At 42.7% G+C, this 21,179-nt stretch overlaps 1 protein-coding gene across 2 annotated transcripts in view; it reads left to right on the plus strand.

Moving 5' to 3' along the window:
* The window catches only part of DHRSX (dehydrogenase/reductase X-linked), a 199,697-nt gene that overhangs the window by 128,262 nt on the left and 50,256 nt on the right, over positions 1 to 21,179 (plus strand). For both annotated transcript variants that reach the window (XM_069945360.1, XM_069945361.1), the window contains exon 5: positions 14,660 to 14,867. In XM_069945360.1, the coding sequence (XP_069801461.1) occupies positions 14,660 to 14,867 (208 nt within the window). The remainder of the gene's footprint in view (positions 1 to 14,659; positions 14,868 to 21,179) is intronic.

The raw sequence follows: 21,179 nt of genomic DNA on the forward strand, positions 1-21,179 counted from the left end.
TTTCTTGAAGTCACGCCATCGAACTTTGCTACCTTGTGTAACCATTTTTTTTTTTAATTTTTAAAACTTCATATTTCATCCAGAGCCATCCAGGCTTTCTGCGCGGAGCAGATAAGGCCAATCTTAACATTTAAAATGTAAAAGCTTGCTTCCCACAGCTGCAGCTGCAGACATTATTGTCTGGATGTTTCTACATCGCCTCTAGCTAATGTGCACATCCACCAAGATATGACTTGTGCAATGTCACTTAGAGGTCAATAAACTCTTGAGAATCACATAAAAGGCAGGCATGAAGGGCACGGATGAGTGGCACAGGGGCTATTGCTTTCTGACAAGACACAAACCTCTGTGCCAGGGAAAATTAAATTAACATTTAGTAATTCATATGAAAATTATATTTTCACTTTTAGCATAAATGAATTGTAGCTCCGGACTTGAGATAAAAGGAATACGTTCCTTCTTCATTTGCATGTTTTATATTACATCTTAGTGGAAAGACGGCCCCATTTATTATTCTCTATATAGGATTTTTCCTTTTTTTATAACATGATATAGAGTCATCTAAGGCAAGCAGGATAGTGCAGCATGAAAGATGTTAAAGCGCTGATAATGTTGTGGCCGTGAAAAACGGAAGGGGAATCCTTGTCTTCTCTGTAATGCGTAAAGCTGACATTATTCTTTCATGAAGGATTTCCATGGTGGGTGTAATAGACTTCAGGCAGTTGTGTGGGTGGAAGGGAATGAATTTTCTAAAAGGAGGAAAGATTTTATTTAGAAACGCTATGCAGAGTTTCTGCCGGCTCATCTATAGCAGTATATAATACAGCAGGTTTTTTTTTTCTATTACCTTCCTTTGTTGTTAGCGGCAGGATGTCTGGCTCATCCAGTGACGTACAGACCGTAGGAGGTATTCTTAAATGATACAGCTTACACAACAGAAGTATATAATGTCATCTCTCATCTGTGGGGTAGGTCAACAACGCAATTGTGTTGAGTATCCTGGTCCAAAGACAGCAGCTTGAACCCTCCCCCCACGTACATGCACATTTATACTTTAAGTACATATAAGGTTTTTGGCAGACGTGTCCAGCATAAAAATGTAAACATAGGGGGACATGTATCAAAAGGCAAAGATGCCTTTTTTTTGGCGCAGATGGGGTGAAGAGGTGATGGTTGTTTCCGCTGAACTTTTTAGAAAGGAAACGGTTAACCCTTGGAGGACCAGGCCCCAAAAGACCCAGTGGACCATGCTAATTTTATTTTTGTGTTGTTGTTTTTTCCTCCTCCCCTTTTAAGAGCTCCAGCACTTTCATTTTTCTATCTACAGGCCATGTGAGGGCTTGTTTTTTACAGAAATAGTTGTACTTTGTACTTGGCGTCTTTCATTTTACCATAACATGTATGATGGAATCCCAAAATTATTATTTATGAAGATATAAATTGGTGAAATCGTAAAAAAGAATGCAATATGGTAACAATTGGGGGGTTCCTGTGTCTACGTAATGCACTATATGGTAAAAGCGACATGGTACAATTATTCTATAGGTCAGTCCAAACACAACAATATGCAGGTTACACAGATTTTCTGATATTATATATATTTTTTAATGAAATCCTTTTTTTTTTTTTTTTTTTTTGCAATTTATAATAAAATGGGCCTATTGTAACGCTTATAACGGTTTTATTTTTACACCTATGGGCTGTATGGGGTGTCATTTTTTCCGCCATGATCTCTAGTTTTTATTAATATCATATTTGTGAAGATCAGATGTTTTGATCACTTTTTATAAATTTTTTTTAATGTATAATGTAACAAAAAATCGGTAATCCTGGCACATTTTTTTTCCTCTTTTCGTTTATGCCGTTCGCCTTTAGTGATGAAGATTGTTATATTTTAATAGATCGGACAATTACGCACGCTACGGTATATTATATGTTTATTTATTTTTATATGCTTTATTTATATAACGGGAAAGGGGGGTGATTTAAACTTTTATTGGGGGAGGGGCTTTGGGGTATTTATAAAGACATTTTTACATTTTTTTTAAAACACATTTTAAATCCCCTTGTGAGACTTTTACATACAATTATTACATTATACACACTGATCATTGCTATGCCATAGGCATAGCATTGATCAGTGTGATAGGCGCTCTGCTGATTAAACTTGCCTGTAAGGTAAGAGACCTCCCACAGTCCGTTAAACGTTCGGAAACCCCTGCAGTCACACTTCGGGGGTCCCAATTGGTAAGTGACAGGGGACTGCCCCTGTCACTTACACTTAAACTTTGGCTGGGTTCACACTATGTATATTTCAGGCTGTATTTGGTCCTCAAGTCAGGTCCTCATAGCAACCAAAACCAGGAGTGGATTGAAAACACAGAAAGGCTCTGTTCACACAATGTTGAAATTGAGTGGATGGCCGCCATATAACAGTAAATAACTGCCATTATTTCAATATAACAGCTGTTGTTTTAAAATAACAGCAAATATTTGCCATTAAATGATGGCCATCCACTCAATTACAACATTATGTGAACAGAGCCTTTCTGTGTTTTCAATCCACTTCTTGTTTTGGTTGCTATACGGCCTCACAAATACAGCCTCAAATATACATAGTGTGAAGCCAGCCAAATGCTGTGCCTTAAATGCCGCGTTTTAGGGGTTAATAACACGCTGCAGCGCGATCGCTGCAGCCTGTCATTAACGGTGAGGGCCGGGCTGCTCACTGCAGCCGGCCAACCACCTCTGAAGCGAGCTTCATAGCTCAGGACGTACCTGTAGGCCCAGGGTCATCTGTAGACAGACTTCCAGGGTGTTGGTCCTTGGTCGTTTAGGGGTTAAAGGTGTATTAGAATTCATAAAAAAACAAAACCTAATTTGTCTCTTGCACAATAAATAAACAGAATTAAAAATAACTTAAGGAGCTGCTTACTTCTGTTACAGATCTATTATCTGTAAGGATTGCTCCAAGCATTCTAAGCGGCCTGATCAATAATGTAAACGAGCGCCAAACTATTAGATTGATGTTCATTTAATGAACCTATTACATGGCTTGTTACACAGCCCATTGTTAGCGATGTCTGTGCAGCCCTCTCGGCGCTCCCGGTCTCCTCCTACCTGCTGCTCTCTTCCCGGCCTTCCGCTCCCGGCCAGTGATTTGCTGAGCGGCCTGTCAGCTCAGAGAAGCTGTGGTGCGCGGTGTCGGGAAGAGAGTGGAAGGCAGGAGGAGAGCCGGAGCGTGGAGAGGTAATGCATAAACAGTTTATTTAATCATTAGGAATTGTAAGCTGTCGGTTGCACATTACTATTACACGTCAGGACCTAAAGAAACAATCAGATAATGATCATTTAATCGGCCGATCATTGTCTCTTGCACGGAGCGATAATTGGCTGATTCGGCCTTATTCGCCCGATTATCGCTCCGTGTAATAAGATCCTTAGGCTAGCCATACACCACAGATAATGGCGGGGTGGGGGGGATAAGAAACAATTAAACTCACCCATCCCCTGTGCCTCGTTGCACCACCACCAGGGTCCCATTCACCGCCACATGTCATCTGCAGGAAACTGGTGTCCCTCCGCAGTCACTGATAGGCTGAGTGGGCAGTCACTCTGCCAGGGTCATAGTGTTGCAGCTAGCAGAGCTGCACAACCCGGCTGCGGCCAATGGGACCCGGCAGTGGCGCTACAAGGCACAATGGAAAGGTGGGTTAAATTGCTTGTTATTTTCACCCCCACCCCTGTCTGCCTTCAGATTTCATAGGGGAGGTTGCAGGACCACATGTATGCATGTATATTATGAAATCCTAACTAATGAGCCAGATCATCTAGTTCCATCTCCTAGTGCATGCAATACAAGCAGCATAAGCCTTTCCAACTAATGCTGCCTTTACACGAAGCAATAATTCGCCCAATCGATCGTTTAACGATTTTGAAGCAACAATTTGGTTTTTACAACAATCAACATTTAGACGAATAAATTGTTAGAAAATTTGTAAGAAAAATTGTTATTGCGATCGTTTTTAAGATCACTTAAGCCCATCTTTTACATAGGGTTAATCTTTGAAAGACTGTTTACACAAAGCAAATTTTTAGCGAACAATGAACGACGATTTTAGAACATGTTGAAAGATCTCATCGCTTGATCGTTTGCTGTGTTTACACGGAACGATTATCGCTCAAATGCAGTCGTTTATGCGAAAATTTGAATGATAATCGTTCCGTGTAAACGCAGCATAAGGGACAAATATAGGGCAAATATCATGGCTGTAATACTTCAGTGTTTCTTAATGACAAAGCAATAATAATACAAGTAACCCATGCCAGCCCCACGATATGGAACAATCACATCTGTACATAAAGAAACAAATATCATCCCACTGAACAAACACACACTTGTCCGTACACTTGTCCCATTTATTTATATTTTTTTATGCTGCAGTATATGGATGGTGGTGCCTCATGTCCCAACCTCAGTGGTTGATGTTTTATGTATTTTATTGTTTTTTAAAGGGAAACTATCAACAGGTTAGACAAATCAGCCTGCTAACTTGTATGTCCCTGCTGAGGATGAAGGTGAGTTTCTTACCTTCATCCTCAGCGCCATTCCTGTGCAGGTAGTAGTTACATCTTTAGCAGCGGATCCGCAGCAGATTTCATTTAAATAACTGAACACAGCATCAAATCTGCACCATCAAATCTGCTGCGGATCTGTTGCAGATCTGCTGCGGATCCTGTAGGTGTGAATGCACCCTTAGGCTATGTTCACACTACTTAAGAGACCGGCCGTTCCGTGACCCTGGCCGGGTCATGGAACGTCTGGTCTCTGGCCGGATCATCTCGTCCGGTACTTAAGTACCGGCCGGATGATGTTTCGGCCGCGGAGCTCTGATGCGCGCGCATCAACGCGCGCCCGCATCAGAGATTCCCATGGCCCACACTGAAGCAAGCGGCCGGAGCCACTCGCTTCACTTTGTGAACTGACCTGTCAGTTATTTGCGGGGCCGCACAGATCCTGGCCGGAGCGTATACGATGTGTGTACGCTCCGGCCGGGATCCCATTGAAGATAAGCTATGTTCCACACAGCAAAACTACGGCCGTAGTTCTGCGGCGAGAACTACGGCCGAAGTTTTACGTAGTGTGAACATAGCCTAAGGCTGGGTTTACACACAGTATATTTCAGGCAGTATTTGGTCCTCATGTCAGGTCCTCATAGCAACCAAAACCAGGAGTGGATTGAAAGCACAGAAAGGCTCTGTCCACATAATGTTGTAATTGAGTGGATGGCCGTCATTTAATGGCAAATATTTGCTGTTATTTTAAAACAACGGCTGTTATATTGAAATAATGGCAGTTATTTACTGTTATATGGCGGCCATCCACTCAATTACAACATTGTGTGAACAGAGCCTTTCTGTGTTTTCAAACCACTCCTGGTTTTGGTTGCTATGAGGACCTGAGATGAGGACCAAGCCCTGCAACCCCCCCCCCCCCCCAGTGCCCCAAATCGCCTGATTGGCATGAGGATCTAACTACTAATTGCACAGGAACGGCCATGAGGATGAAGTTAGGAAACTCACCGCTTTTATTTAAGTGCAGCTTGATGTAATAAAGGTAAGAAATTTACTATGTTATTTAGTTGGAATATACTGTACAGCTTTCTCAGCTGTATGGTAAAGTAGAAAGGGTAAATGGCACTCACAGCTGGACTTCTCTTTATTACTGTATACCAAACAACATGTAAAATGAAACAGTGTAGATATATTGGAAGACGCCAGACTAGGCTGGGTGACAGTCTGTTTTGTGCTACTTCCGCTTCTACTGACCCCCCTTTCTCAGCTCTATATTGTATATTTCTGGAACAGTGTATGTATACTAAAATTAAAGGAAAGATATATGGACGTACCGCTGTTCTGCTTGCCGTATATATGCATTAAGTCAAGAAGAAGTGGATTACCTTAAAATAATGTCAGCATTATCCCATAATAAGAATATGATGCCGATCCATAGGCAAATGTCACAGTGAGTCACTTTGCAGCCCGCCCGGCTTGCCAGCTTAATCTGTTTCATAGACATCAGTCTAGGCCGGTACACTTTGATTATTAAGCTACATACAGTGCATCTGCTACACTGATTTGTTTGACTGTTTCTGAACACGTTCTGGCCACATAAAAATGAAAAATTGCATTTTGTTCTCAATCCAGTTAAAAGTGGATTTATTTGATTCTCTGGATAGAAGAACATTCTGCATTCGGTGTTATTAAACTATATTACATGATAAAATCATAAAGCGTTCTGCTTCCAGATCTGCCAGCCAGCACCTAAAGTAGGGTTAATACTCTTATTTCTGTTCTTGGAGCTCACAGATTGATCTTCCCAGGTCTTACATGTTACATTTTAGTTATTACATGCGGTAAGACAGTAAACCACGTCTGTGGTGATCATCATAATATGAACTATACAGCCCCTCTGTTTTCCCTATCTAGGTCACTTATGGCATAGGCACAGAATAGGCTGTAACTGTACCCTAGATGCTAGCACCCATCTTTAGATCGAGGGCTACCTAGCCCCCACTGGATGGTTTGCCGCAGCAGAAAGTGTTTAGGAAGCTCAAAAAAGATCAAGCTGATGAGTTATGTTGATATAGATTTGTAATTTACTTCTATTTAAAAATCTCAGAGAGCACTAAGTCAGACTGAAAAGAATACACCACTTCCTGCAGAACATACAGCAGCTGATAAGTATGGGAAGACTTTGGGGAGATTTTTATATAGAAAAAATTTACAGAATTATATAACTTTCTGAAACCAGTTGATTTGAAAGTCCGGCCACATTATTTTTTCCCCCAAATGGCAGGGCACGGGGGAACATAACAAACAATACTAAGTTACCTCTTCCAGTGCCCCTCTAGTGCTGGATGGCCTCTCTGGGACCCCTGCAGGGCCCCGTGATATCCATCAGAGCCGGATTCACCCAGCTAATGGTCTGCCCGCTCTATCAGTCAGTGACTGGGGCATGACTCCACTATGTCACTGATTGGCTGAGCAGGCTGTCCATCAGCCTGGACGAGCATTTTCCCCTTAGTTGTGATGTCACAACTTGGGGGGGAAATGCCTTCTGGGAGGGGTTCCGGGGAATTGCGGGTATGGGGAGAGGTAGGCAATCCTTGATTGTTATTTTCTACCCCTTCCCTGCCAGCTGTTAAAGGTTTGTTTAAACCTCATTCTTACTTAAGTGTTTTATCTTTTTTTTGTTAGCCAAAATCAAGAAAAAATGTAAAAAATAGGAAAGTAATCATTTATACTTTTCATAACCAGGTTTCTCAAAGATGATGGTCCCGATGGTCAGAATAGTCACATGTGTGCACTCCTGCTCATTTTATTTTTATAGTATTGCAGTACTCGACTACGTTCAGCAGTCCCATAGACCTGTAATTCAGCTGCACTGCACACGTCAGACCACCTCTCCAATATGTGACTCCATACCCAATTCTTTAGGCTGCAAGGGGCCCGGGGGTTGTGCCCCCAGCGATCATATATTTATCCCTGTATCCAGTAGAAAATGGATTAGTTTGGTTGGTGGGACAAGCCCTTAGAGGTTTGTATGTGCAAGTACTATACTGTATGCAGTTTTTTTACGCAGTAAGCATAGAATAGTGTTGTTGTTGTTTTTTTCAGGTCCCCTTCAGTTAGGACAATGCTTTATTTTCCTATGGCTTTCAGATGGACACAGAACTCATAGGGGAGATTTATCAAACATGGTGTAAAGTGAAACTGGCTCAGTTGCCCCTAGCAACCAATCAGATTCCACCTTTTATTTTCCAAAGAGTCTGTGAGGAATGAAAAGTGGAATCTGATTGGTTGCTAGGGGCAACTGAGCCAGCTTCACTTTACACCATGTTTGATAAATCTCCCCCTATGATAGACAAGCGGCATGTAAATCTCGATCAGCTCTTAGTCGGGTGCTTATGTGGAAATGGAAGAACTTTTTATTCATGGGGTATGAAACGACTCATTCCAAATATTTATAGTATATTATATTCTACATTTCTGCTTCCTGTTTTTTGTAATAAGAAGAACTCATATACTCTGTAAGAAGTGAATGGGCTTTCTGTTTTCACGGTTCCATTGCGTTGTCCTTCTGTTGTTGCTGAATGTGTCATCCATCACAAGCGTTTCTATTTGTCTTAGTGGACAGTGTGCATCTCTCCATGTAGTGGAGCTAATGTGCCATTATTATGAGTAACAGTCTGTTTGCTTGGCTGCCATGGCCCCCGGACAGATGAGATTGCTCACACCTACAGTCATCCCTCCCAGTGCTTGGTGGGCAGCCACTTTGTTCTGTACAGGGTTTTGATTACAGCGACAGACAGAAAAATTCATCCATCTGTGTGTGAGGAAAGTTTATTATTCTAGTAAGGAGATGAGCTCCTCGTGAAGCAAATAAGTCTCCGCAATTCATTGTAATGCTGAGTATATGCCTGTGACATCCATTATAAGCACTGGTACGTGATGGTTACACTTACATAGAATTTTAAAGAGATTCTGTTGTTGGGCGAATGATATCATGGGGGCCACTCAGTTGTAGGTTGTCAGAGCAAGCTGCGAGTTATAGTTTTTCGACAGCTGGAGGACCACAGAAGTATAATGCACTGCCACCACTATAATGAGATATAATGTACTGGGCCCCCCTTAAAGGGGTTATCCAGTGCTACAAAAACATGGGTACTTTCTTCCAGAGACAACACGACTCTTGTCTATAGTTCAGCTGTGGTTTGCTCCATTCACTTAAATGGAACCAAGTTGCAAAACCTACACCCAAACTGGAGACAAGAGTGGGACTGTCTCTGAAAGAAAGTGGTAGGGATGGTCCGAACCTGCCGAGGTTCGGGTTCGTACGAACCTGAATTCTCGGCAATGATTCCCGCTGTCTGCCCACTCCATGGAGAGGGTGGATACAGCTGGAGGACCGCCTGGAAAACTGGGATACAGCCTATGGCTATGGCTGTATCCCAGTTTTCCAGGCTGTCCTCCGGCTGTATCCACCCTCTCCAGCGGGCAGACAGCAGTAATCATTGCCGAGAGTTCAGGTTCCTACAAACCCGAACCTCAGCAGGTTCGGACCATCCCTAGAAAGTGGCCATGTTTTAGCACTGGATAATCCCTTTAACCCTTTAAGGACAGAGCAAATTTAGATTTTTGCGTTTTCGGTTTTTCCTCCTTGTGCATAAAAGGCCATAGCACTTGCATTTTTCCACCTAGAGACCCACATGAGCCCTTATTTTTTGCGTCACTAATTGTACTTTGCAATGACAGGCTGAATTTTTCCATAAAGTACACTGCGAAACCAGAAAAAAATTTAAAGTGTGGTGAAATTGAAAAAAAAAACGCATTTTGTTTATTTGGGGGAAATGTGTTTTTACGCCATTCGCCCTGGGGTAAAACTGACTTGTTATATATGTTCCTCAAGTCGTTACGATTAAAACGATATATATAACATGTATAACTTATATTGTATCTGATGGCCTGTAAAAAATTTAAACCATTGTCAACAAATATACAACACTTAAAATCGCTCCATTCCCAGGCTTATAGCGCTTTTATCCTTTGGTCTATGGGGCTGTGCGAGGTGTCATTTTTTGCGCCATGATGTGTTCTTTCTATCGGTACCTTGATTGCGCATATACGACTTTTTGATCGCTTTTTATTACAATTTTTCTGGATTTGATGCAACCAAAAATGCGCAATTTTGCACTTTGGGATTTTTTTGCGCTGACGCCATTTACCGTGCGAGATCAGGAATGTGATTAATTAATAGTTCGGGCGATTACGCACGCGGCGATAGCAAACATGTTTGTTTATGTATTTATTTATTTACTTTTATTTATAACCTGGGAAAAGGGGGGTGATTCAGACTTTTATTAGGGGAGGGGGCTTTTTACTATTAACAACACTTTTTTTTTTACTTTTACACTTATACTAGAAGCCCCCCTGGGGGACTTCTAGTATATACACTGTGATCTCTCATTGAGATCTCTGCAGCATAGATATGCTGCAGAGATCCATGAGATAGGCACTCGTTTACTTCCGGCTGCTGCAGCCGGAAGTAAACGAGTGCCGAGCCGGGGACGGCGCCATCTTGGAGCGGTCCCCGGCCGGCTTCATTTGCGGAGATCGCTCCTCCGGGACAACATCCCGGAGGAGCGATCTCCCCACTAGACACCAGGGATGACGCTGCGTCCGGTAATCGGATGCAGCTGTCAACTTTGACAGCTGCATCCGATTACTGTATTAGCGGGCACGGCGATCGGACCGTGCCCGCTAATACCTACGGTCCCGGGCTACACGCGGCACCCGGGACCGGCGCGGTTCAGAGTGGGGCCGCCGCGCCCTTACCGGCCCTCTGAACTCCCTTACCGGCATCAGGGCGTAAATTTACGCCCGATGTCGTTAAGGGGTTAATGAGGTAAATGCACTGCAACCTCCTTAATACACTGTATCCCCAATGAAGTATTATTAACTGTGTCCCTTTAATGCTGTGTTCAAATTACCCCTTGTGACCATACCCCCCCCCCCCCCAGTGTCCACCATAGCCATACACAAGCGCAGTGTTGGACACTTGGGGGCGGGGCATGGTCACATGCTCCTCCATGTCAGCCATCTTATGGACAGACTCACCACAGAGCGGGGCAGGACAGCCTGGAGAAGGGGAGTCTGATTTTAGCTCTATGGGGTACACAGGGAGCTGCTGTCAGTAAGTGCAGTGAGTACAGTTACTAATAATGTATACAGAACAATTTTACTATAAAGTGGCCAACCCCTTGAATGAGGTTAGACTATGCCTCCCCTGTGCAGTGTTTTATATTAACCTGTCCCTCCCACACTGTCCTTATCGCTCTGGCATCTGCTTGTCAGGTCTGGCTCCTATCATGCTGCCTCCATCTCCCACTAGGACTGCAGAGCTGCAGTGCAGGGAGCTGGAGGCTCCTGACACCGATGACCCCTGATACATAGCCCCTCAGTCAGCAGCTTTATTCTGACAGAGGGGCTGTATGTATGGAGCATACACAGCGGCTGTCAGTAGCTGTAGTAGTGGTAGTGATTGGACACTGTGTATGCAAGGTTCTAATGACCAACGAGAAATCGTTGATCAATAACAAAGTGAAAAAGAAGTTGCACTCACCCAGGATGTCTTCCTAAACTTTATTTTTCGTATTACAAGACGGACATGAAGGGAGCAGACGCTTACGTTGGTCATTTAATAGAATTTGGACCTATTTTTATCGTTGATCGTTTCGCATGTAATAAGACGTTGTTCTCTGATGCCGAGATACCCCTTTAGTGTTGATAGCAGATCTGTGTATAAGATTATTCTTGGGTGCATATGACAGTTTCTTGATCTGCGTAATCTAATCTAAGGTAGGTTTATGAATTGTAAGATGTCACTTTAAATATGCTTTGAGTTTAGTGCTTGTGCTTGTTTAGTGCTTGTGTTATGAACTAATCCCTTCATTAGCATCTTTCATTTGATAGAAGTGTCTCCATTTGTCATACCTTTATATCACATACTATTAGAAGGTTTTGCTGCTAATTGCTGTGTTATATTCTTAGCACAGTAAGACATCTCCCAATTGGTTGCACCGCAGAGAAAAGTTATCCTTTAGACAGATTGCTTTTCTCACAGCCTCGTTGAATTTCCATCCATGTAATACAAAAGCCCAATGTACGACTCATTTGCTCTAGAACAATGCTTTAAAGACGATCTGCAATTACTCTAACACCTGTTCTTTGGATTTCTTATTATTCTTACAGAGCTTCATTGGAGGAACCCCGTAGTCGCTAAATACTAACAAATTCCAAACTATACAACAGGAATTAATGGCAACCTGTCTTGAGTTTTGTTAACCCTTAACCGCAACTAAGGGGCTAGAGAGGCATTTCTCAACATATCCATGTACAGCAGTAGTAATAACGCATATCCTAAGGCCCTATTCACACGTCCCATAAAGTTGTCCGTAATTCTTGATCCGTAAACACTGTTCAACTTATGCTGCATTCACACGTCCCGTAAAATTGCCGTGGTCGCGAATCCGCATTTTAGGAACTATTCGAGTGAATGCAGTCATTCACATAATCTGTGCCGTGACCCTCACATTGATCCGCCCTGCGAAAAATAGGACATGTCCTAGTGCGAATGGTGGCACGAAGTCCTGCAATGTTGGCAGCTTCACTGACATCTTTAAAGACTTCTGCATGACCCCCTGCTCCCTCCTTAGAGATGTTCTTCTCACTGGGTGACAAGATTGCTTCCGAGACTGCAGGACGCTTTCCTGCGGGAAGAAATGCTGTGCTTTATTACTGCTGGTATACCTATATCTTCTCTGCAATGTCTCTCTGGTCCCTATATAGCAGTTATATTACTTCTGGGTCACCAAAACTTGCAGGTTCTGACTGTTTCTTGCAAATATAATTGTTATAACAGTCACATTACAGTCAATGGAGCCAACTGCTTCTGGCCCATTGCTAGAGCAGTATGGGTGCCACAGTTGTATTGAACAGCTATCTGTCAATGATTGATGGCCTATCAAGAGCATACACCAAAAAGCTATGTTCACACAATGTACGGACAACAGCCATTGTTTGGCACTCAAAAATAACGACCATTGTATTGAGTGTCAAACAAAGGCCATTGTTGCATTGAAAATTGCATAGAAATCAATGCTGGACGTAACTGACATGTAAATTATTTCTACGGCTGTATAAAACAACAGCTGTCGTTCAATGCATTGTGTGAACAATGGCCGTTGTTTGCATTGACTTCAATGCAACACATTTCACTTTGAAAAGAACGTCTGTTGCTTTATTTTTAAACAATGGCCATTCTTTTTATAAAAAGTATGCTGTGTGAACATAGCCTTAATCGTTTGTGCCTTGGAAACCGTATCTGCAGCAGATTTTACACTGCGAGTTCGCAGTGAAATTCGCTGCAGATACTTTCTCATTCAATTCGATGGGATGACATACTCGCAGCGGGATTATCATATATGTCAAAGTCAGCGTCCTTATCCGTGCCGCGGGGGTTAAAGGGGAACTCCAGGTAGAGGTAAAAAAAAAATATAAAACTTCTGCAGAAGCATATAGCATTACTTACCTTTCTATGTTACCTGTATTTGAAACTACTAAAAATCCATTTGTTTGGGGGGGGGGGGGGTTGTTCTGTATTGTGTTTATGTCCTTCCTGGTTGAGCAGTTCCCAGAATGCAATGCTTTCCCTCAGCTGATCATCACAGTCCCCCACCCATCATATTCAGTAAAATTAGTGCAGCAACTGCTTCTGGCCGGTCAGAGATGGTGAATGACTCAGGGGATTGGGGGATCCAGCCAAGCATCCCCTGCCCCGTTTGCATCATCAGCCTGTCCTCAGCAAACACACACAATGTGAGACAGAGACATTGAATATTTGTCTCCTAAAGGGGGAGAGCAGTGGGAGCAGGAGACAATGTGGATTTGCACAGGGGCCATTTTTTTTTTACTTCCTGGATTTCTATCAGCCACCAGTGTGGCAGAACCGCACAGATACAGTAATAGATTATATAGCCACATCTATATAACTTTTAATGCACTTTTAATAGAAAAAAGTTTTTCTTATCTGGAGTTCCCCTTTAAGGGCACTGACTTTGACATACTACTTTATGTATGACATAGTATGTCATCCCATTAAAGTGAGTGGGCAGCTATCCGCAGTGGATTTAGCTGCGAACTCACAGCGTAAAATCCGCTTCTGATATGGTACGTGTGAACGTACCCTTAGGTTTTCATAAGTAAAATACTGACTTTATACATTAATACAGACTGTAGTTTCCTTACCTGTGGCACATTTCTGGACACAACTTTCCTAAGACCTAGCCTACAAGCCATTTCTAAAAAAAAACCTGAGAAATGTATGGCAAAAAAATACCCACCTGGAAGGAAGTGATTATACTTCTGTTCAGGCACCTCTATGTTCGGGTCCCCGGACCTGAATACGAAATCCATGTTCTGGTCTGGCAGATTAAAAATAAAGCTTGTTAAAAGGCTGCTGAACAGCTAGTCAACAAGCTTCAAAGCTATCATAATGCATAATGCATAAAAAAATCATACTTACCATCCTCGACTCCGAGCAGTTAGCATCTTCTATATTTAGCTCCTTCATCTGCAATCAGCCAATCTGCGACTGAGGTGGGACACCGCTGCAGCTGCTGATTGGCTGAGTGGAATTTGCAATTCCCTGCTCAACCAACCAGCAACTGCAATGTGTCCCACCTCAGCCGCTTGTTTGCTGACTGCAGATAATGAAGCCGAAGTTAGAAGACACCACAATAGAAGTCCGTAAATATCCCCACTTACAACAGAGCACAATCTGGCCCCCAGGGGGTTAAGTGGGGATGCAGAGCATCTCCTATTAACCCTTTGTGGGCAAGACTAAAACTTTTTGGGCCCAAAAATTCGGTTCCCCATAGTTTTTAGTGGGGTTTGGATCCAGACTCGGTACCCGAACCAGACTTTTTTTTTTTTAACTTCAACATCAACGGGTAGACTCATCCCTAATCCTGAATAACCCCTTCAAATTCTGCTAACCAAACATCTGCTGTAACTTATGTAACTTATTTTCTTATAGCTGGTGTGATGGTTGTCCCTGAAGAAAGAACTGAAGATGGTTTCGAGCAGCACTTTGGTATAAATTACTTAGGCCATTTTTTGCTGACAAATCTCCTACTGGACACATTGCGGAGGTCTGGGACAAAAGATTTCAATGCTCGAGTCGTCACTGTTTCATCCGCTACCCACTTTGCTGGGCAACTGAATTTAGATAATCTACAAAGCAGGTAAACTATAGTAATAAATGAAATGACACATTAATAGGCTTCTTTTTATCTATAACTGAAAAAAGCTATTACTGTACAGATGCTGTGTCAGTACAGTAGCACAAACTTTCAAACAGCGTCTATGCTCCCGGCATTATAATGAATCATGATGCCGGGAGCTCTGAGGTCTGGTGTACAGAACACTATCCATGCGTGGGCTGTTTTTTACAGAAGTGTGAATGCCCCCTAAATGTCAGTGCTTTGTAGTGTGAGAAATGCCCAGACTCTGTCTCTTTCCGTTGGCTCCATAGGAATAAATAGAGCCACAGGTCACTCGCTGTACCCATAGCTCTATTCATAACAGAGCTGACAGAGATCAGTGGGGGGTACAGATGTCATACCTCCATAATCTCCTACTTTTCCCCTGTCCTGTGGATTGGTGAAAAGTAATTTTTTCATGGAATACCTCTTTAAGGTTAGTGCAAGACTGCCTGCAATAATAATCAAGCATTGATGAGAGTGTTTATTAGTTGATGGTAAGATACAGAATTGTGTGCCTATACATAATATAATCACTTCAAATATGCTAAGTCCAGTAACTAAAATAGGAAAATATTTTTACCAGTGTTTGACCTCCTTGTGTTAATGTGATTATGCACTATTAGGCTGCGTTCACACTACGTATATTTCAGTCAGTATTTCAACCAAAACCAGGAGTGGATTAAAAACACAGAAAGGATCTGTTCACACAATGTTGAAATTGAGTGGATGGCCGCCATATAACAGTAAATAACGGCCATTATTTCAATATAACAGCCGTTGTTCTAAAATAACAGCAAATATTTGCCATTAAATGGCGGCCATCCACTCAATTTCAACATTGTGTGAACAGATCCTTTCTGTGTTTTTAATTCACTCCTGGTTTTGGTTGCAATACTGACTGAAATATACTGACTGAAATATACATATACTGACTGAAATATACGTAGTGTGAACATAGCCTAAAAGTGAAGACCATTTTGTCGGGAAACAACCACCAGTAAAGAGAGTGTATTCGGCATTGGGGCTATGTTGCCACTTCTGTTCCTGTCAGAAAATGTCCACAGCAATAGCAAATCCCCATAGGAAACCTTGTCTGGACAGTTGGTGGCAGCAGAGAGCACCATGTCAGACTGGAAAGCAAATTTCCCTTCTTGCAGGACATACAGCAGCTGATAAAAGTGGTATGCTAATCTGTTCACGTTCCCCCAGTGTCCTTTTCCATGTCCTTTTGCCTCCAGCCTGCTCAGCCAATTACTGATTGAGACGGTACAGTTCTGGGCCAGTGATTGGCTGAGCAGGCTGGAGCTTTCCAGATAAGAGTGACAACCTGCAAAGCCAATCACTGACTGTGGCCTCAGTGCTGCCTCAGTCAGTCACTTATTGGCTGAGTGGGCTGTCATTCTCCTCTCTGGAGTGACAGCCCTCTCAGCCAATCATGAGTCGCGTCAATGTCCCGTTTCAGTTTGTAATTGGCTGAGCAGGCTGGAGGCACAGGGACATGGAAGAGGACACCAGGGGAGCACGTACAGATAAGTTGTACACCAAAACTGCATTAAAATAACTAAACAATGGTTTAGCTTTTTTAGTGCGCTTTATTAAGGTTTAGTTCTCTGGTTTGCAAATTTTTGGTGTAACCTGGCGAACCTAATTTTTCAAAACTTTGCTTATCTCTATTGATAAGTTCTAGAAGACTTAAAGGAGAAGTCTGGCGAAAATGGTTATTGAAATATTGTATTGCCCCCCAAAAGTTATACAAATCACCAATATACACTTATTACGGGCTGTGGCTGCTGGAGAGGACGATTGCAGGGGGATGCTCAGTGTCCCTCCAGTGCCCTGTGTCCCTCAGTGTCTCCCTGCCATCATCCTCTCCAGCAGCCACAGCCCGCACAGCTCTAGGAGTCGGGTCGTCATCACATGTTATCCAGGAAGTGACATCACCATGTTATCCAGGAAGTGACATCACCATTTTATCCAGGAAGTGACATCACCATTTTATCCAGGAAGTGAAGCCTTGATGCAGTAGTAAGTGTAGGGAAAAAAGCACTTTATAAGCATTTCCCGTAATAAGTGTATATTGACAATTTGTATAACTTTGGGGGGGCAACACAATACTTTAATAAAAAATTTTGCCAGACTTCTGCTTTAAGTTTTTAAACAGAAGTAATTAAAAGATCTATGTAACTTGCTGGCATGAGTTGATTCCCTCTGGAGTACCTTTTACTTACAATATATAGACAGCATGCAGTAAGAATATACTCTCTCCCTAATGGTGGCCAAAGTATTGAAAGCATGCACTCTCCAGTCCTTCCTCTATGTTATCCTAGCACTTACAGCATATAAAGGAGTGATGTAGCAACTCTGATTGCTCCTTTTGTACCTGTCCATGACGCACACCACGTTGAGCCTGATGCCGAAGGAGCAATCAGTGTTCCTTCTTCTCTCCTCTATATACTATATTTGTTAGCTTTACAGAACAGAACAGTGAGCTACAGTAAGCTTGATGTTACTGAGGCCATGCACAGGGCTCCCTCTAACTGCATTGTAACCAGGAGAGTGACCCCTGGTGGCAGAAAGTATACAGTTGATTTGTATATATATAAACAATTAAGTTTATATAAGTAAATAAATAAATAAGTGAAGCAGTAATAATGGTCAATAAGTAATTGATGGAGAAGAAACCAACTATAGACCAAAGTAGGGTTATCCGTAATCATAATGATTTATTAGTGCCAAACAAATCCTCAACAGTTAACTTCAGTGACAGTAAACAGAAAGTCTCCTATAAATATATACAAATTTACAAAGAGACAGATCTATAACTGTCTGTAAGTCTGTGTATGTTTACGTCCAGATAGTTATGAACAATGATACTTGAAGACTAATTTCTGTGATCAGTATACAATGCTCTATACTTCACAACTAGAACCATATTGGTCTGTATGTTAAACAAATCCCAGACCCCTGTCGGTCCTAATATCAACAGTGACCAATATGAAATGACAGTCCAAACAATGAAATACACAAGTAGCTATTTAGAGACCTAAGTCAGTCAGTCCTCAAATAAGTCAAAACAGAGACGCACAATTCAACAATCTCCTATGACCCTGTGTTGCATCGTCACCTACACCCAACGAGTTTCTGTCATCTAGTTTATGTCACATCATCAGGGGCAATAAGGTGGTCTATACAAATGACACAAGGAAAACAGCAACACTAGTAAGCAGGTGACGGCAGAACTTCTCCTTATCACCACTGGACAGGTGCCTTACCAATCTAATACATGTGTTCACACAGGTGATGAATAGGAGAAATCCTGCCTGGTGCATTCCTAATGATGAGGAGAGCAGGGAGGAGGGACGGAGAGGAAGTGCAAGCCTAGGACACAAATACTCTAGACCACGCCAATCTGACACAGGGCTGCAAGTTTAAAAGTTGTGTTTTTAAGACAATAACTGCATCACCTGCCGTACGGACCACAGGACAGATCGTAGATTAAAAACAGCTATTCAATGGTATAAGCAGTATGGGGGTGGGGGGCAGATTGTGGGTACAGAGTTGCTATAAGATTTCAAATCTGCATGTACTAAAAAAGGAAAATGTGTTTGGTCTTTAGTGGGGGAACTGGCCTGTTTTAGAACTGGTTAAATTTCTTTTGATCCTGAATGCAGTATTTACTCTGTTATGCTTTTAAATGTCCTCGCGTAGTGACCTTCTGGGACATCAATTACGACGTCACAGTGATGCAGAATGCATTTAGGTTTGTCTGTTGAGGAAAATATATTGCAAGAAAAAACTAGGTTACTGCAAGTTACTCTGGAGAAAATGGCAAGCCCGGTAATAGCTTTTGGCAGGAAAAAGGGTAATGTGCTCTGTAGTGTTTGTTACTACTGTAATCACCTGTCTTAGCTGGTGACCTTGGAAGAACCGAAATCACCTGTCACTTCATATTAGTGGATGTGGATAGTCACTAAGACAGCTGATCTTATAACTAAAGATTGTTATAAAAGGCTCAGTTATTATAGACACCGGGATCAGTAAAGACTGAGGGTACTATTACACGGGCCAATGAAGGCCCCATATTAAATGTAAACGAGTGCCAATCTGCTAGATCGGTGCTCGTTTACTGGGCCTATTACACGGCCCCATAATTGTTTAACAAGGGCTGCAGGGATATGGTTACTGATGTTCTTGCAGCCCTTGTTTAAACTTTATACATTACCTATCCATGCTGCATGGGTCCTCTTGCTCTGTGCTTCTCCCCGAGTCCCGCGCGCTGCAGCTTCAGAGCGGCCTGTCTCAGCTGACAGGCCGCTCAGCCAATCACTGGCCACGGCAGTCCCGGCCAGTGATTGGCTGAGCGGCCTGTCAGCTAAGACAGGCCGCTCTGAAGCTGGAGAAGCACAGAGCAAGAGGAGCCCTGCAGCCTGGATAGGTAATGTATTCTTCTTTGCATATCGTCAGCGCCGGCCGCGCATCGCTATTACACATAGCGATGCGCGGTTGGTGCCAGACAATTATGGGTCTGAACCTATATCAATGATCAGGGATCTCTCATCAGTGATCCTTTAAAGTGTACCAGTCAGCACGTTCTATGTGATAGTTTACAATTAGAGATGAGTGAACTGGGTTGTCTAAGGTTGTCTGGAAAACATGGATACAGCCAATGACTATATCCATGTTTTCCACATAGCCTTAGGGCTTTATCCAAGTTCAGCAGCCACCGCTAATCAAATGCCGAAAGTTCGGGTTCGGATGGACTCGAGCATGCTCCAGGTTCGCTCATCTCTAGTAGCAGCGCCTATTTGCTCAGATTTTTTGTAGTTTGCCTTACTGTTTCTGGAAGGGTGACATCTGCTTTGGGGAAATCCAAGACATCTGATCCCTACAGCCAGTAGCTCATCTCCCGATGCCTGTACCCCTGTATATCGGGATGATATGCACAAAGTCCAAGTGGCTACTAGGTGAGAGTCCCACAACTATAGACCTTTCCCAACACAATCCGTACATTATCACATGAGGCTCCGTCCTCCGTTTCTTCCTCCATTCTCTTTCAAAAGGGCACGGCAGAGGCTCACGGGATGCCAACAAATGTGGGGGAGAAAAGGAGGAGGTCTGAGAGAGACATAGGGTCCTTATACACACAAAGATTTCTTGGCCATGGGGATCACAAACGAGCGCCGATCAGCGAGATTGGCAGCTTGTTTGCAGTGCCTTTACATGGCACAAGAAATCTAGAAAGTGGGCTGCATGAATGATTATTGTATGGCTCATTCATTGACGGCACAGATATGTATATCCGTTTCCAGATAACAAGCATCAATCTATACTTACCAGCCACGATGCTTGTTATCCGGCCTCTGTCTCTCTGATCCTCACGCCGGCTGTATCTGCAGGCATTGCCTCCTCTGTCTGTCAATCATTTCTGGAGGAGGCAGGGTCTTAAGTTACAGTCGGCGGCCGGAGAACCAGATGCCGGATAAGAAGCAGCGTGGCTGGTAAGTACAGACTGTTGCTTGGTATTTGGAAACTGACAACGCAGATATATACCTATCATGTCTGTTTCTCATCTTTCTCTGCTGCACAAACTCCAGTTTAGACAGGAAGACGTGCGGCTTATAAAGATACATTTTTGGCAACAAAAGATACGAACAATCAATAATAAGGCGTTTGCCCATTCTGGCTCATAGCTGCCTTTTTTACACAGGCCGATTATCGACTCCTGGGGCGTCACTAGCGATGTTTCTGGCCAATGATCGACCCATACCTGAAAATTACTTGCAGGATTTAAAAACTTTTTTTCCCAGAGTAACCTTTTAAGGAACAACATCAGGTAGCACACAGAGTCCCTGTAGCTGCTTAATGCAATGCTGCTTCCTACACTGTCTGCTACCATACAGCCTCTGGCCCTGCTGAGTCCAGGCTCCGTTCACACTAGTCATACCGGGTTCAGCTGGGTTTTCTGTCAATCATTCCAGTATTTTTGGCAGCAAGAATAACCCAGTCTGCAGGCATGTTTGTCAATGAATGTTTTATAACCTGCAAATCTAAAGAAGATAATCTTTATGTAGCTTGTAAAGAAAACAAATCCTTAACCATTTAGTACAGATTTACTGAAACCTGGTAATACTTTGACACATACAATAATAATGGATCATTCAATGTTCCTCCGGCAGGGTCACCTCCGTACTAATGCCCCAATTACAACCTCTTCTTTTATATGTATCGGTAGAAAACTGCCTAGAATATATAAAAATGGCTAAAAGCAATTTTATAGTGGCCTAAAAATAG

Source organism: Dendropsophus ebraccatus, chromosome 11, assembly GCF_027789765.1.
Source record: "Dendropsophus ebraccatus isolate aDenEbr1 chromosome 11, aDenEbr1.pat, whole genome shotgun sequence".
Classification (NCBI taxonomy): domain Eukaryota; kingdom Metazoa; phylum Chordata; class Amphibia; order Anura; family Hylidae; genus Dendropsophus; species Dendropsophus ebraccatus.